The sequence below is a fragment of the Salvelinus alpinus genome, chromosome 5 (genome assembly GCF_045679555.1).
Source record: "Salvelinus alpinus chromosome 5, SLU_Salpinus.1, whole genome shotgun sequence".
Classification (NCBI taxonomy): domain Eukaryota; kingdom Metazoa; phylum Chordata; class Actinopteri; order Salmoniformes; family Salmonidae; genus Salvelinus; species Salvelinus alpinus.
Genome location: NC_092090.1, coordinates 52386681 through 52401575, shown reverse-complemented (window position 1 = coordinate 52401575; position 14895 = coordinate 52386681). Strand labels below are relative to the sequence as shown.

At 41.2% G+C, this 14895-nt stretch overlaps 2 protein-coding genes and 1 long non-coding RNA gene across 4 annotated transcripts; 1 reads left to right on the top strand and 2 right to left on the bottom strand.

The window, feature by feature from the left end:
* Positions 1-21: 21 nt before the first annotated feature.
* LOC139575096 (uncharacterized) lies at positions 22-1635 on the bottom strand. The gene is made up of 2 exons (XM_071400100.1): positions 759-1635; positions 22-607 (listed from the first exon to the last, which is right to left on the bottom strand). Exons 1-2 carry the CDS (start codon positions 1232-1234, stop codon positions 583-585), a joined length of 501 nt encoding a protein of 166 aa, XP_071256201.1. The 5' UTR covers positions 1235-1635; the 3' UTR covers positions 22-582.
* Positions 523-6126, top strand: LOC139575105 (uncharacterized). Its single transcript, XR_011674892.1, has 3 exons — positions 523-627; positions 780-1066; positions 6013-6126. It is a non-coding gene; the product is annotated as an uncharacterized lncRNA (long non-coding RNA).
* LOC139575084 (golgin subfamily A member 6-like protein 22) lies at positions 1631-6112 on the bottom strand. Of its 2 annotated transcripts, none has more exons than XM_071400075.1 (2): positions 5994-6112; positions 1631-5724 (listed from the first exon to the last, which is right to left on the bottom strand). In XM_071400075.1, exon 2 carries the CDS (start codon positions 4406-4408, stop codon positions 2681-2683), a length of 1728 nt encoding a protein of 575 aa, XP_071256176.1. In that variant the 5' UTR covers positions 4409-5724; positions 5994-6112; the 3' UTR covers positions 1631-2680. Both variants share the same exon structure in this region, with proteins under 2 accessions (XP_071256176.1, XP_071256178.1).
* Positions 6127-14895: the final 8769 nt, after the last annotated feature.

Sequence of the window (14895 nt, the reverse complement as noted above, 5' to 3'; positions counted from 1 at the left end):
ACCGTAACAACAATATTGCTTTTTTAATGAATGCTTTTATTAAAACGTAAAACTTTAATAACAAAAATGACATTGTCAAACATCACTGGCCTGACTTGAGCAGCTCTGCCTGGGGATGGAGCCAGCAACTTAGCTGCTACCGGTCCGGTCCAGGCTACCTGCAGACCTCCTCCCAGACCTCCTTTTCAGCACCTCCCCTTAACAGGTGAGGTGGTGGAAATGATCAGAGTTGCGTTCAACTTGAATAAAGATGAGAAACTCTGGTTTGTGGAGCCACTGGTCTGAGGAGAGGACTTCTGTTTAAACCATGTCCATTTGGGGATATTTTCTAGGACAGTAGAGGTGGTGAGTAGAGATGATTTTAATTAGGATAAAGATGAGAACCTCTGCTCTGAGGAGGAGGGTCACTGACCTTCGATGGTTTGTTGCCTGATAAAGAGGATACTTGCTGGCTTGAGGAGACTACCATGTTTTGTGGAGGAAATGTGGCTTGATGACTTAAAGAGGAGAAGGAATTATTGGGCGACACTTTTAATGACCAACGTAACCTCAGTGGAACTGTGGCTTCTTCGAGTTCCAGCTCTAGGCAGACAGCACGTCAGGAATGCTGTAAGACATCAGAGACAGGTAAGTATCTATATATTTACATGTGTGTTGCATGTACACTAAACCCTCACATTTGGATAATGTCACTTTTTAAAGTGACAACATATATATTAACAGTGTAAAACAAGAATAGATGTTTAAACATTCTTTACCCCATCTTAATTCTCTTCCAGATGCCTGGCCTTTTCTTGTTCTTGGAGGTTGGCTCTGATGTTTCAGCCTCTTCTGGAGCTTCTAGCTGCTGGCTGTCTGGCCCCCCCTGTTGGTTCTCTGGCCACTCCTGCTGGTTCTCTGAACTCCCCTCCTGGTTCTCTGCCCATGCCTGTTGCCTCCTTGGCCTTTCCTGGTGGCCATCTCCAGATCCAGTGGGCTGTGTTGTCTCCAGATAATCGTGGCTGTGTTGGGTGGTGAGACACCGGGTGTTGATTTGAGCATCAGCCTCCAGATTCATCTGCTCCAGGTACTTTTCCTTCATCCTCTCCCTCTCCTCCATCAGTTTCTGATGAGTTTGTTTTTTAAGCAGGGACTGCTCTCTCCACTGCTTATTGAAATCCTCCATCTTCTTCCTTCTCTCCTCAGCCTTCAAAAGCTCCTTCCTATTCTCCCTCTCTCTCTCTGCCCGTGTCATGGTGGCTGTTAGCCTTGTGTGTCCAGGGATGGCTGGTAGGGGAGAAGAAGTAGAGTTCACATTCAACTTAGGGATCTGGTATCAACTTAAATGTAATGGACACAGGGAATGAAGAATAGAAAACACAATTGGATCTCAATGATTCTTTACTCTTTTCAGTTGAGCAAGGCATGGAATTTGTCAATAAAGTGCAATAATTCCCATCCCGAATTGACCTGACCCTAAGTTTAACATGAGTCCCGAATGGCACCTATTCTTTGTATAGTGCCAGGGCATATGTGATCGCTTAGGGCCGCATGGCCACTAGTAGCCCCCGGATCCCTCCAAAACACGTTTTTGTGTGTGTTTTTTAGGAACTCTTTCTGGGTCTCTACTTAGTCTTGAGAGTTAGACTAGTAGATGACACAATGTACCATTTAAACACGTGGTTGTTACATCAGCAGTATTTTTCTTGATATGTCAGTCAGTCACTCAATTAGCCATGTCAGCTAACATATTCTTTAGACAGTAGTTTTATATTGAAACAATGATGCAACATGGTGACTGGTGTGGAACTAATGTGTGTAGAGGAGACTAAAGAGGATGATGTCATAAGCAGAGGGAAAACAGGTCTTACCTATGTGGACGATCTTATAGCCCTCCTCACCTTCTCTCTGATACGTTCTCTCGATCTTTTTGAGGTTCCTCTCCTCCCACTTCTTATTTATCCAGCCCACAGCTCTCCTTCGGATACTTTTATCAGGTGGGAGAATGTCCTCCTTGTCTTCTTCCTTTTCCTCCTCCTCCTCTAAGTCACCCCTCTTGTAATTTTCAAGGATCTCCCTTCTTTTCTCTTCCACCATCTCCTCTCTTCTGTTTGTCTCTATTATCTCTCTCTCTCTGATTAAAGCTAAATGGCCTTTAACGGCTCTCTTTCTCTCCTCCTCTCTCTCTTCCTCTCTCTGCCTCTCCTCCTCTCTTAGTCTGAACATTTCTTTCTGTCTAGCAATTCCAATCTCTCGTTTTTTATCCTGCTCCTCTTGTTGTCTTGCCCTCTCCTGTTTTCTTTCCATCTCCAGCCGTCTTTCCTCCTTCTCCCTCCTGATTTGTTGTCCTCTTTCTATGTGTTCTCGTTCCCCCTTCAACACTTCTAACCTTCTCTCTTCACGTCTATTGAAGACTTCCCGTGCTTTTGCTTTAACATTAACTACTACATGTTTCTTCATGCTTACTTCCTTTGCTCTCTCTTCTCTTTCCCTGTACTCTTCCTCTGCTTCCTTAATCACTTCCTGCTTTTCTTCCATCTCTCTCTCCTGTTCTATCTCCAGTTCATTCTGTCCTTCAATTTCCCCCAAAATATTTTTCTGTCCCTCCTTTCTTCTTCCTGCTTCCCTCTCTCTCATGATCATGTTTTCTTTCTCCATCTCTTTCTGTTGCTGATCTTTTAATTCCATCTCTCTCTGATTCTCATTGTCTTTCTCCCTTTCTTTCTCTTTCTCCATTTGTTTCTGTCTCTCCTCTTGTTCTTGTCCTCTGTGTATCTCTTCTATCTCTCTCTGTCTCTTGTTCTCCTTCTCTCCCCTCCTTCTCCATGTCAATTTGCTTCTGTTTCAATATATCTTCTTCTTCTTGATATCTCTCAAACGTTCTCTTTCTCTCCTCTTGTTGTTGTTGTCTCTCTTTCTCCTCGATCACTCTCTGTCTCTCTTCTTCTCTTTCTTCCTCTTCCATCTCTATTTGCTTCTGTTTACATATTTCTTCTTCATGCTCTCTTTCAATCTCGCTCTGTCTCTCTTCTTCTCTTTCCATATTTTTCTGTCTCTTCTCCATTCTCTTCCTTTTGATCTCTCTCTGTCTCTCTTTCCCCCTCTCTCTTTCTTCCTCTTCCATCTCTATTTGCTTCTGTTTACATCTTTCTTCTTCATGCTCTCTTTCAATCTCTCTCTGTCTCTCTTCTTCTCTTTCCATATTTTTCTGTCTCTTCTCCATTCTCTTCCTTTTGATCTCTCTCTGTCTCTCTTTCTCCCTCTCTCGTTCTTCCTCTTCCATCTCTATTTGCTTCTGTTGACATCTTTCTTCTTCATACTCTCTTTCAATCTCTCTCTGTCTCTCTTTCTCCCTCTCTCGTTCTTCCTCTTCCATCTCTATTTGCTTCTGTTGACATCTTTCTTCTTCATACTCTCTTTCAATCTCTCTCTGTCTCTCTTCTTCTCTTTCTTCCTCTTCCATCTCTATTTGCTTCTGTTGACATCTTTCTTCTTCATACTCTCTTTCAATCTCTCTCTGTCTCTCTTTCTCCCTCTCTATTTCTTCCTCTTCCATCTCTATGTGCTTCTGTTTGCGTCTCTCCTCTTCTTCTTCTCTCTCCATCTCCTTCTTCTTCTCATCTTCTTGTTGTCTCTGTTTTGGTATTTTCTCCATTCTCTTTCTTTCTACCTCTTTCTGTTTGTTGTTCTCACCCTCCATCTTCTCCTCCATGTCCATTTGGTTCTGTTTCCATTTATATTTGTCTGTTTCCATATTTTCTAATTCTATCAGCTGTTCCTTGATTTTCTTGAAGACTTTCCCCAATTCAGACGTCTTTTTGTCATTGATGAGGGCTGTCTCCATCTCCATCTCTCTCTCCACTCTATTTTTTATCTCCTTTTCACTTTGTCTCCAATCATTTTCTCTCTCTCTGTCTCTATCAAATGTTCTCTCTGGTTCAGTCTCGTCTTTCAATCTAATCTCTTCTTTCATTCTCGCAACCTCTCTGTCTAAAACTAGTACATTTTGGTTAACCTTTTTCACTCTCTCATTCTGTCTTCTATACGCTTCTTTCGCTCTTTCAAATTTGATTTTGTATTGAATCTCTTTTGTTGTCATATCTTCTTTCAGTCTCTCAACCTCTCTCTCTAACTCTTTTACCTTTTCGTTAACCAGTTTGACTTTCTCATTCTCTGCAATACGCATGTCTCTTTCTCTTTCAAATATGATTTCCTTTTCAGTCTCTTTCAATCTCTCAATCTCTCGTTCTAACGCTTTTATCGTTTCTTCTGCCTGTTTCACTTTCTTCTTCATTTCTTGTCTTTCCAATTCTGCTTTTCTCTCCCTTTCCATCTCCCTTTCTTTCTCCTTTTCCCTCTCTCTTTCCCTCTCTCTTTCTGTCTCAATAGGTTTGTTGTTCCAGGCCAGTCTTGGTCGCTGATCCTCCATGACTTTCTGCCATAGCCTCAATCTCTCTATCTCTTGCTTAATTTGAAAAGGTTAAATTAGTGATAATCTATGACCAAGACATACTTTCAAAGCATTTGCAGAGAATGATACATAGAAATACAACTTAGACCTAGGTAATTGAATCAAACACTGGACAACATCAATAGCAGGGTCATTTTGATCAATTCATCTGGACAATTCATTGTCAATTAATGTATTGACATGGTTTGAAAAAATTATGAGACATTTTATGGAATCAATTATGTCCAAAATGTGTACAAATACAAACACACAACTAGCTTGCCCATTCAGTTAGGGGTTTGAGAAATTCCCGTTGCAATTTAATGTTGCCTCTGATGTTTATGCTTGTAGAAATTACTCCTACAAATGATGTTTCACTAATGCAATTATTTACAACCTGCACAGATACAGTTATCAACAACAACAACAGTAATGACGTTAATAAGGAAGTGGATATTCAACCGGCAGAAGAAAGGCGTAGGGGTTGAGATAAATGAAGGTTAGGTTTAGGACCTAGGGTTGGGTTATGGTAAAGGTTAGGTATAGTTTCAGTGAGGTTAAGGTAAGGTTTAACGTTTAGGAAAGGCATAAAAGTTAACATTGGGTTAGCATACAGCTGTCTGCCGCCATTCATTTTCAGCCGGGTGAATATACACTGCCTTTTAATAATAACAATGACATGTCTTACGTGGGCCAGGTGTAGGTCCACCATCAGCAGCTCCAGCAGTTGTTTGAGTCTGTTGATCTCCTGCATTTTTCTCTGGTTCACCTCCCATTCTGTGGCTCTCTCTGCCTCCCTCTGTCTCTCTGCTTCTCTTTGTCTCTCTGCTTCTCTCTTTCTCTCTGCTTCTCTCTGTCTCTCTGCTTCCCTCTGGCTCTCTGCCTCCCTCTGTCTCTCTGCCTCCCTCTGGCTCTCTGCCTCCCTATGGCTCTCTGCCTCCCTGTGGCTCTCTGCCTCCCTGTGGCTCTCTGCCTCCCTCAGTCTCAGGATCTCAGCCTTCCACTCTTTCATAATACCCCTTTCTACTCTTCTTCTCCTCCTTTCATCTTTCAAAAGGGCTCTGAGATGGTCTGTCTCAGACTGTAGTTGATCAATCATCTCGTCCTTCTCCGTTCCACCATTCCTCTTCTTCTTTTCCTCCTCCCAGAGGCACACTTGAAGTCTGTCCATCTCCTTCTTCTGATTTCGGATCGTTCGATCCTTCTCCCTCAACTCAAGCATGTGGGCTTCCTTCTCTGTACAGGTCTTCTTCTCTTCCCTCAGGAACTGAACCTCCATCTCTGCCTGCTTGTAGCTGGGAGTGAAGGAATGTCAACACATTATTTAGGAAGTGAACTCATAATTAAACTTCTGCTCAATTAAACTGCCTTTAATAACAAAACTCACTCAACTGTGACTTACAGTACGTGAATGTGATGAGTTGACTGTCCATGATGGGCAGAGGTGGGTAATGTGTAGCTCTGGTCCAGGGCGTTACGTACAGCTTGCAGACACTGAGCCTTCCTTCAGCAAGCCGCACATAATGCCCTGGACCAGAGCTAGGTTATGTGATGAATGACTTACAGACTGTTCCACATGATAGGAGGGGGTAAGAAGACAGTCCCAGTAGGAGACGGAGATCGTCCAGAAGAAGAAGAGGTGTCCATCTCCTCAGAGACTGCAGGAAAGGTCTACAAGTTTTATTTCTGGAAAATAAAGAGATGCCTTCTTTCAGCAACAATGTGTGTTTCTATGTTTCTGTCACTAGATGGTGCCATTGTACACAACATTTACTCACCAGGTCAGTGAATTCAGAAACAGCCTTCAGACTACAGTACTCAAGCTCTCGCCTACAACCCATCATGCATCAGCACGACTAATATCATAATACCTCATCACAACTTCATAATCACAGTACACCTGGATTGTGTTCACAAAGTGTTTCCGGGTAGGAGTGCTGATCTAGGATCAGGTCCCCTCCTGTCAATCAAAACGTATTCAGTTTGATTTAAAAGACAAAACGGATTATTGATCAGCACTCCTTCTATGAGACTTTGTGAATATGAGCCTATGTGAAAGAACCTTTCTGGCATATGCTGGCTAGACAGTACACAGACAGACAGATAGTCCGACAGACAGATAAATCAGCAAGACAAACAGACAGAACGAGTAAATACAGATGGAGTGATTGATAGCAACAGAAAAAAACAAAGCCATAATTAGTAATTGTATTTTATAAGGCTAGCTAGATAATGTCAGAAATAAAAGATATTTCAAATACATTAAGCTTCACCTTCCGATTTGTTATCTTGCCATGACAGATTTATAGGCTAAGTAGGCTAGCGGATGGTTAATGTATTGTAAACTTTTGAAAATATTTGACTCACCTCAAATCACACTTGTCAAACCGCAGTTTTAGTTTGGAACCGAATAACATCTTCGGCATTAACTTTCTCTGGTCTGGAGCTGTATTGTTGCGTCATTTGGAACGCTTGAGCGTCATAATCCGTTCACCGCGCCTGCTTGATTGACAGCTAGGGGTTCTCCTGCGCATCAGTGTCCAAAAGTCGATATGGTTTAGCTACTCATAATTGATCAAGACATTTATAACTATTTTCACTTGACTTTTATTTCGTGTATTTTTGCCTAAGGTTATTTGGTAGTCTATGTTGTGTGATTTGTCTTTGTATGGGCCTAAAGTTCAATTAAATACAAACAGCAACCATGGCCTGCAAACATTTCCCACACAAATACAAATGTGGGTGTTGAGTGAGAACACAAGATATTAACAGAACAGCCATAACTGTACAAACAAACATACAATCACAACTCTGTTGCACCTGTCCAGGTCGAACTGTTCAGTATGTCACCATCACCAACTGCTGGATTACACCTGTTCCCCGGGGTACAAGAATCCAGTTGATCCGTTTTCAATTGACCACCGTTACCTCAAGAACCGCCTATTCCAATGAATTATAACCTCTTATTAGTTGGTCCCTGTGACAGTCAAATCCCAACGCCCTAACCGCCTGCCTGTTGAGTGTGCCTGTTGATTGTGGTGCTCTCTTTGGATCTAATCTCTCCGCTGTAGTAGTGATGGGATTTCTGAGTCTTTTCGGTGATCCGGAACATTTGGCTCCGTTCAAGTAAAAGAGCGGGTTCATTTGGCTCATAAACGGATCTTCCTTCAAAATGCTTAGAATCAATCTAGAACAATGAAAAAAATGCAAATATTCAATGTAAAAGCCAAAAGGTAGGCTTCCATTAAGTCAGATCGTGAAATGCGCTTTAAAAAAAGAAGAACTCGTTTTTAAGCATAAGATAAATCCTCCTGGACCAGATTGACCCGCTCTCCCCACTATTTATTGTTTCTGCAGTGAGGATTTACCCCCTTTAGATAATGATGTTGTAATTTATCTGCAGAAAAACGTTGTTCTGAGCTCAACAAGCAGTAGTAGCAGTATGCAAATCAGAGAGACAGATGAATGGCTCTTTCACCGATGCAATTCGGTTCCCGAGGTTCAACAAAAAGATCCGTTCAATAAGAGCTGTTCGTTCGTGAACGACACATCACCACACTGTAGTTCTCCACCATTGCGTATCGTGAGCTGGAGGAGCGTTCGTCCAACTTCTCATCCAAGTAAATGGCAGCGGCGCATCATCCATCCGCTGAACTCCCAAGGGACTGGGAGGATAGTTCACGATGCAACAAGCGTTTGGGGAGTACATTCGTTGTTGAAAGAAAGTTCAGACGCCATTGAAACGCAATGACTGTTTTTAAATTCTTGAAGGACTCTTGCTCCAGGGAAAATCTCAGCAGCGATGTCTCTGCAGTGCGTCAGAGGTGAGATCTTTTCCTTCTTCACTATGCTTATTATACTGTACATATCTGTCACATTAATGACATTGCACTCAGGAAAGTTGTCTGTAGGCTATTGGGGAGATGTGCATAGACGTTGAGTTGTCACGTTCCAGTCCAAACATAACCTGGGATGTGAGACATGTTGACATGTTGTCTTTATATGTAGATTATATTTTGGTTTTATATTTCATATTTGATTGATAATTAGGTCTATGACTTTTGATTTCACTTTGGCTACCTTGCACCATATTGTCCTCTCTTGCTATATCTTACACTTTATGCTCTTGTGCAGATCTTCTCTCTAAACAATAGTCATGATAGTTTGAATGAGTTGAGTAAACTACACTGTTGTTATCTTCTCAGTCTGTACTGTACTGTCCCTGGAAGACACTCCATAGTTCACCTAGATCCAGTCCACTTTGTGCCACTGGTCAACTAATCATCAAAACCTCTGATTAGTGAATCAGGTGTGCTGGTGGTGGAATACATGATATGAACTGGTTAGGGGGAGGACAGGTTTGAGAAGGGAAAGACTAAATGGACTTTTCTGACCAACATCCCATTGATAGCCCGTCTGGCCAAAACCTGAAACTGACTCTAAACTAAACACTAACAAAAACCAAACCCTTAAAGGTAGTCTCATCATTGGTGTGATTCAGACTGTAGTTTCTCAGTGTCCAGTAAACCTTCTCTCATCATGGGTGTGATTCAGACTGTAGTTTCTCAGTGTCCAGTAAACCTTCTCTCATCATGGCTGTGATTCAGACTGTAGTTTCTCACAGTGTCCAGTAAACCTCCTCATCATGGGTGTGATTCAGCCTGAAGCTGGAAAGGCCAGAAGCAACCAACCCGACCACTTTATTACTAGTTGGGGATGGATAGCATCTCTAGAGTCACAGTAGGGCATTTCCATGTAAAAGGACCCAGGAGCACCAATGTGATGTTCATAGGAGCATGTGTAATTGGGTGCCAAATGAAATCTAAGAGTGTATATTTTTGCGAAATGTAATTCTAGATACATTTTTCAACCAGTGAAGGCTTTGATTTCTGGGTAAACAAATAATAATGTTGACGTAAAGACCCCTGCCTACTAATATCAACACTTATATTTGGGTTTGGGGAAATTGTTTAAGGAATATTGACTTGTGCCTTGTAATTCCGTTACCAAAAACCCAAATAACTTTCAGATATTTTCACATTTGGATTTGTGAGGAGGGAGGATAATGAAAGTTCACAGAAGTAACAAGTAATGTTGGAGCTAACAATTAGTTCTAGTGATTTTTCTGATATATATTTTGTTTGTGAATTATTAAGTGATTAAAACTCGTAATTCCGTTACCAAAATGGTAGCAGAATAACCAAAAAAATCTGTTACTCTGACCAGACTGACTGATTTGGTTTCTTTTCACAGACACTATAAATGATTAACTGTATATCTCAGGAGTCATATTGAGTTGGTTTAAGTCTCAGTGGTCACACTGCACATGATTCAGAGTCAAGCTTACTGATTCAGAATCAAACTGACTAATTCAGGATCTCTGTTAACACTAGAACCGCTGGGCCTCAAGACACCCCCCATCAAGCTGATGAGCAGTCATTCTGACTGCAGCATTCTAACAGTGTAATACATTTCATATATGCTATCGCAAAAATAATCATTTGGTTGTTTTTATGAAAGCCATAAAAACATTGGAATACCATTTTTATTTGATATACAATAACACTGTAGCGGGTTTCTTATGTACCACAGGAGAACCAAGAAATGAAGAGCGACACCACGGCTGTCTTTCTGGCTTTTATTTTGATCTGCAATAGTATTGTGAAAAGACAGGACAGAAACACATCAGTCTCCAAAGCACCATCTGACAAGTTGTTCTACACAGGAGCATGAAGAAAGGTAAAACACATGTCTCACATCCCCAATACATTGCTAGGTGCTTTCAGTGTTGACAGTACCAAAATACAACAACTCATGTACAAAAACACTGCAACACAAACAAATTGCAACGTGAAATCGCCTCTATCCCATTCTGACCGTAGAGGACCAAACGACATCTCCCACAATGCAACGCCAGCACCAGTCGGCAGCTCAGCTAACCGTCTGCATCACAGAAAGGCATGCTAGCTAGCAACAGCAGCACTTTTAGCACTCTGTAAACTATATTAATAACAACAATAAAACTCTGAAAGTTACATGTTTCAAGAGTCTTGTTAGGATTTATGTTTATGCACTATAGCCTGCTACCATATTGTTTGAAGATTAATATTGTTTTGTTACACACACACACAAACAATACAGATGTGTAGGTGTGTAAAGACTGATCAACATAGAGGGACAGGCTATACAAGCTGTGGTCAATCTGGAGAGGGGAGGGGTGCATATCTCTAAGCCAACCAGGGAGGATAGGGCACTGGACAATACCATATTAGGAACTGTTTGAGTGTAGAATCGACGGAGACACAAGACAGATCTAATCTACCCAACAACCAGATGCGGACAGAGGAGAGCACTAAGGGACTTGGACAAGTCCGAGTGCCAGCAAAGGCTGAGCAAAGTTTAAACCGCGCTCAGCCTCTACTATGATAGACCAAAAGACGGGTTGGAACTAAAGCTGTCATAGTATAAAAACTGTTATTTGAGCACATTCCACAGTTCTCTGTTCTACCCTGCGCGGAGATACAGTGAACCCGTATATACGAAAATTGCATTCACCATTTATCGCTTGAGTTTAATTAAAATACTTAAAGTATATTCGGTGACTCTGAATCACATTTTGTCCTGATACCAGATTTGAACTGACGCAAATCTCTTTCAATCTCACACTCCCTTATAACAATATCTACAGCATTAACCTTGGGATGCTTTATTTATTTCACGTTATGGACTTCTACAAAGGAGTAATCTGCAACACATACCTTTCTCTCAGTGTTTTCTCGGACTGAGGAGAGCGGGAGCTACGGGTAGTACCAGGGTGTTAGTAGGTGACGCAAGCACCCGGATGAAATGAAATAAATTTAATGAAACAAAACCCGAAGATGTTAACATCATTCAGCTACTGTAGCTGCCTACCTAACATCAACAGGCAGCACCAGTAGCGCAACAATTCAAAATAGACACCAAAAGTAAAGTTCCTGGTGATCATAGCGATCTGACTCCCCCCTTCTGTCTGAAATTGGAATATTCCTGTTCGCGGGCTTGGGCAACTGACCCCCAACCTGGTTGTTATGTTCTGCGTTGTGTACTATTCTAATAATTTGAAGTTTGATGGAATAACCATTTGAACTCTACTACATTTATATGTAGATTATATTTTGGTTTTATATTTCATATTTGATTGATGATTAGGCCTATGACTTTTGATTCCACTTTGGCTACCTTGTGTAGCTTGGTTCATTCTGCGTTGCGTACTTTTAATTAGGACGCTGCCACAACTGAAGGTCTGCTAGTTGAATTATTTTTATTTGCCCTGCACACGAAGAGACAACACACATTATGTTAACCCTTGGCGCAGTCCTAGCCCTCAGGCACCTTGGTAGCCGAAAGTCAGGCAAAAGAGCGCCAAAAGGAAATAACAGGTGCTGTGTGCACACATTCAATGCACAACAGCACACCATACAATACAAGTAAAATGATACAGAACATAATTCGGACAAAATAAAATACATACCTGCACACGAAGAGACAACACACATTATGTTAACCCTTGGTGCAGTCCTAGCTCTCAGGCACCTGCGCAAGCACATGGACACTCACTCAAACACTGTCCCAAGTACTCACAAGTTACAATAGATACCCTAGTTAGCGAGCTTTGTGAAACTTGTTAACATAAATCTTTATATTATCCACATTGTAACAAACTTATGGTAGCATAACAGTACATTGTGTAACATTATGACGGTTTTATATTAAACAATTTCGGAGCCAAGGACAACATACCTTGCTAGCCGAAGGTCAGGCAAAAGAGAACAATAAGGGGGTACGGAAAGACAGATAACCCGCGATGGGCCAAACCAAAATATACAAAACTTTTACAATCACATGTATGTACAATATTGATATGAAAAAGTGTTTGTACACCAAAGAAAAACATTAGCTATGCAGCTGTAATTAAATTTAAAAAATACACTGAATTATTATTATTATTATCAAATTATTAACATCCCCTCTTGACCTGGCCTATTTGAATTGGTCCTTGTGTGCAACTTGGTGCATCATCTAGGGGAACAACATCACACTGCTACATTAAGTATAGTGATTGTAGGTGTGGTGATGGTAGGTATGGTAGGTGTGGTGATGGTAGGTGTGGTGAAGGTAGGTATGGTAGGTGTGGTTATGGTAGATGTGATGATGGTAGGTATGGTAGGTGTGGTGATGGCAGGTGTAATGATGGTAGGTGTGGTGAAGTAATTATGGTATGGTATTTGTGGTGATGGTAGGTGTGGTGATGGTAGGTGAGATGGTTGGTGTAATGGTAGGTATAGTGATGGTAGATGTGGTTATGTTAGGTGTAATGTAGGTGTGACAGTTGTGGTAGGTAGGTGTGATAGTTGTGGTAGATGGGTGTGATAGTTGTGGTAGGTAGGTAGGCAGGTTTGGTGGGTGTGGTGTGGTGATGGTAGGTGAGGTAGCTGTGGTGATGGTAGGTGTGGTGATGGTAGGTGTAATAGGTGTGGTGATGGTTTGTTTGGTGAAGGTAGGTATGGTGGGTGTGGTGAAGGTAGGTGTGGTAGGTTTGGTGATGGTAGGTGTGATATATGTGGTGATGGTAGGTATGTTACTTGTGGTGATGGTAGGTGTGGTTGGTGTGGTGGTAGTTGTGGTAGGTAAGTTTGGTAGGTGTGGTGATGATAGGTGTGGTAGTTGTGGTAAGTTGTTGTGGTAGATGTGGTAGGTAGGTATGGTGATAGTAGGTGTGGTGATGGTAGCTGTGTAGGTTTGGTGATAGTTGTGGTAGGTGTGGTATTTGTGGATTGTAAGTGTGTTGATGGTAGGTGTAATAGTTGTGGTAGGTTGATGTGGTAGTTGTGGTAGGTATGTGTAGTAGTTTTGGTAGGTAGGTGTGGTAGTTGTGGTACGTAGGTGTGGAAGTTGTGTTAGGTAAGTTTGGTGATGGTGGGTTTTGTAGTTGTGGTGATGATAGATATGGTGGGTATGGTGATGATAGGTGTGGTAGTTGTGGTAGGTAGGTGTGGTAGTTGTGCTAGGTAGGTTTGGTAGATGTGGTACGTAGGTGTGGTAGTTGTGGTGATTAGGCTTGGGCGATATCCAGATTTTCATATTGTCATACCATCCTTCTCTCATACCGGGATTTACAGTATTACCGGCATAGCACATGAGCGGGTGCTAAAAACACAAGAAAAACCTATGGCATCTATTACCAGAATGCTAACAAATTAGCACAAACTGATACCAAATTCACATAGACGCTGTTAGCTAAATGCTAACAACTGAAAACGAACAAACTAATTGCAAAGCAGTGGAGGCTGATGAGGGGAGGACAGCGCATAATAATGTCTGGAATGAAGTCAATTGAGTGGTATCAAACACATGGAAACCCCATCTTTGATGTGGTTGATACCACTCCATTGACTCCATTCCAACCATTATTATGAGTCACCGCCTCCTCAGTAGGTTCCACTGTTGCAAAGAAAGGCAAATCCAGCTCATAAAGTTATGTAAGGGATAATCAAGAGGGACTATGCGTTCTCTGGCAAATAATGAACACTGTGGAACTGACCTTCCATGGACTTGTATTATTTTCCAGAGAACCCATAAAGCCTTGAGTTGATTATCCCTTTAATACCATGGCTATAATTTGACACATTTGCCGGTAGAAATGTGTTCATTTGCCGGTAGAAATGTGTTCATTTGCCGGTAGAAATGTGTTCAACATCCACTGAAGTAGCTAGCAAGTTTTCTAGATAGCTACAGTAGTTGCCTTGGTAACCAAACAAACATACTTGCTAGTTTAGATAACCAAACCATCAGTCCTAGCTTGCTATTATGAAAACCTAGTTCAACAATACCAATACTGTTTTCAATTTGACTTCATTTGTAATGTCCAAAAGTCCAAACGTAATTGCCGTGGATTGGAGGGAAGAGGTCTGTGAACCAATATCAGTTTGTTGTATTCATAAAAGTAATATGGGGTGGAAGCTACTGAAGTTTTAGGGAAGCATTTTTCAGGTAAAGTCAAGTCAAATTCATTTAAAAAAATTTAAGTAAATAAAATAATAAAGTAATTGACATTTATTAGTGGGATGTGGTTCCTGAACCAATGACAGTTGTTTGTATTTATGAAATTAATATAGGTTGGAAGCTATTGACGTTTTAAGAAAGTATCTTTAATTTAAAGTCAATTTAAGTTGGTAGAATATCAAACAATACAAAAGTAATTGCTATTGATTGGAGGGATGAGGTCCCTGAACCAATCAAAGTTAGTTTTACTGATGAATGTCACATGGGGTGGAATCTATTGACATTTTACAGTATTATTCATGCAAATATAATTAACGTTTGTAAAAAAGTATTCAAAGTCAACAAATACAACACAAATTGCTGTTGATTGGAGGCATGACGTCCCTGAACCAATAACAGTTGGTTGTATGCATGAAAGTTATATG

Bases quoted from the DNA above. Each gene is read 5' to 3' on its own strand.
- LOC139575084 (XM_071400075.1), bottom strand. From the start codon at position 4,408: ATGGAGGATCAGCGACCAAGACTGGCCTGGAACAACAAACCTATTGAG.
- LOC139575096 (XM_071400100.1), bottom strand. From the start codon at position 1,234: ATGACACGGGCAGAGAGAGAGAGGGAGAATAGGAAGGAGCTTTTGAAG. The intron at 608-758 runs GTAAAGAATGTT...GATGTCTTACAG, and splicing joins TGGAAGAGAATTAAGATGGG to CATTCCTGACGTGCTGTCTG.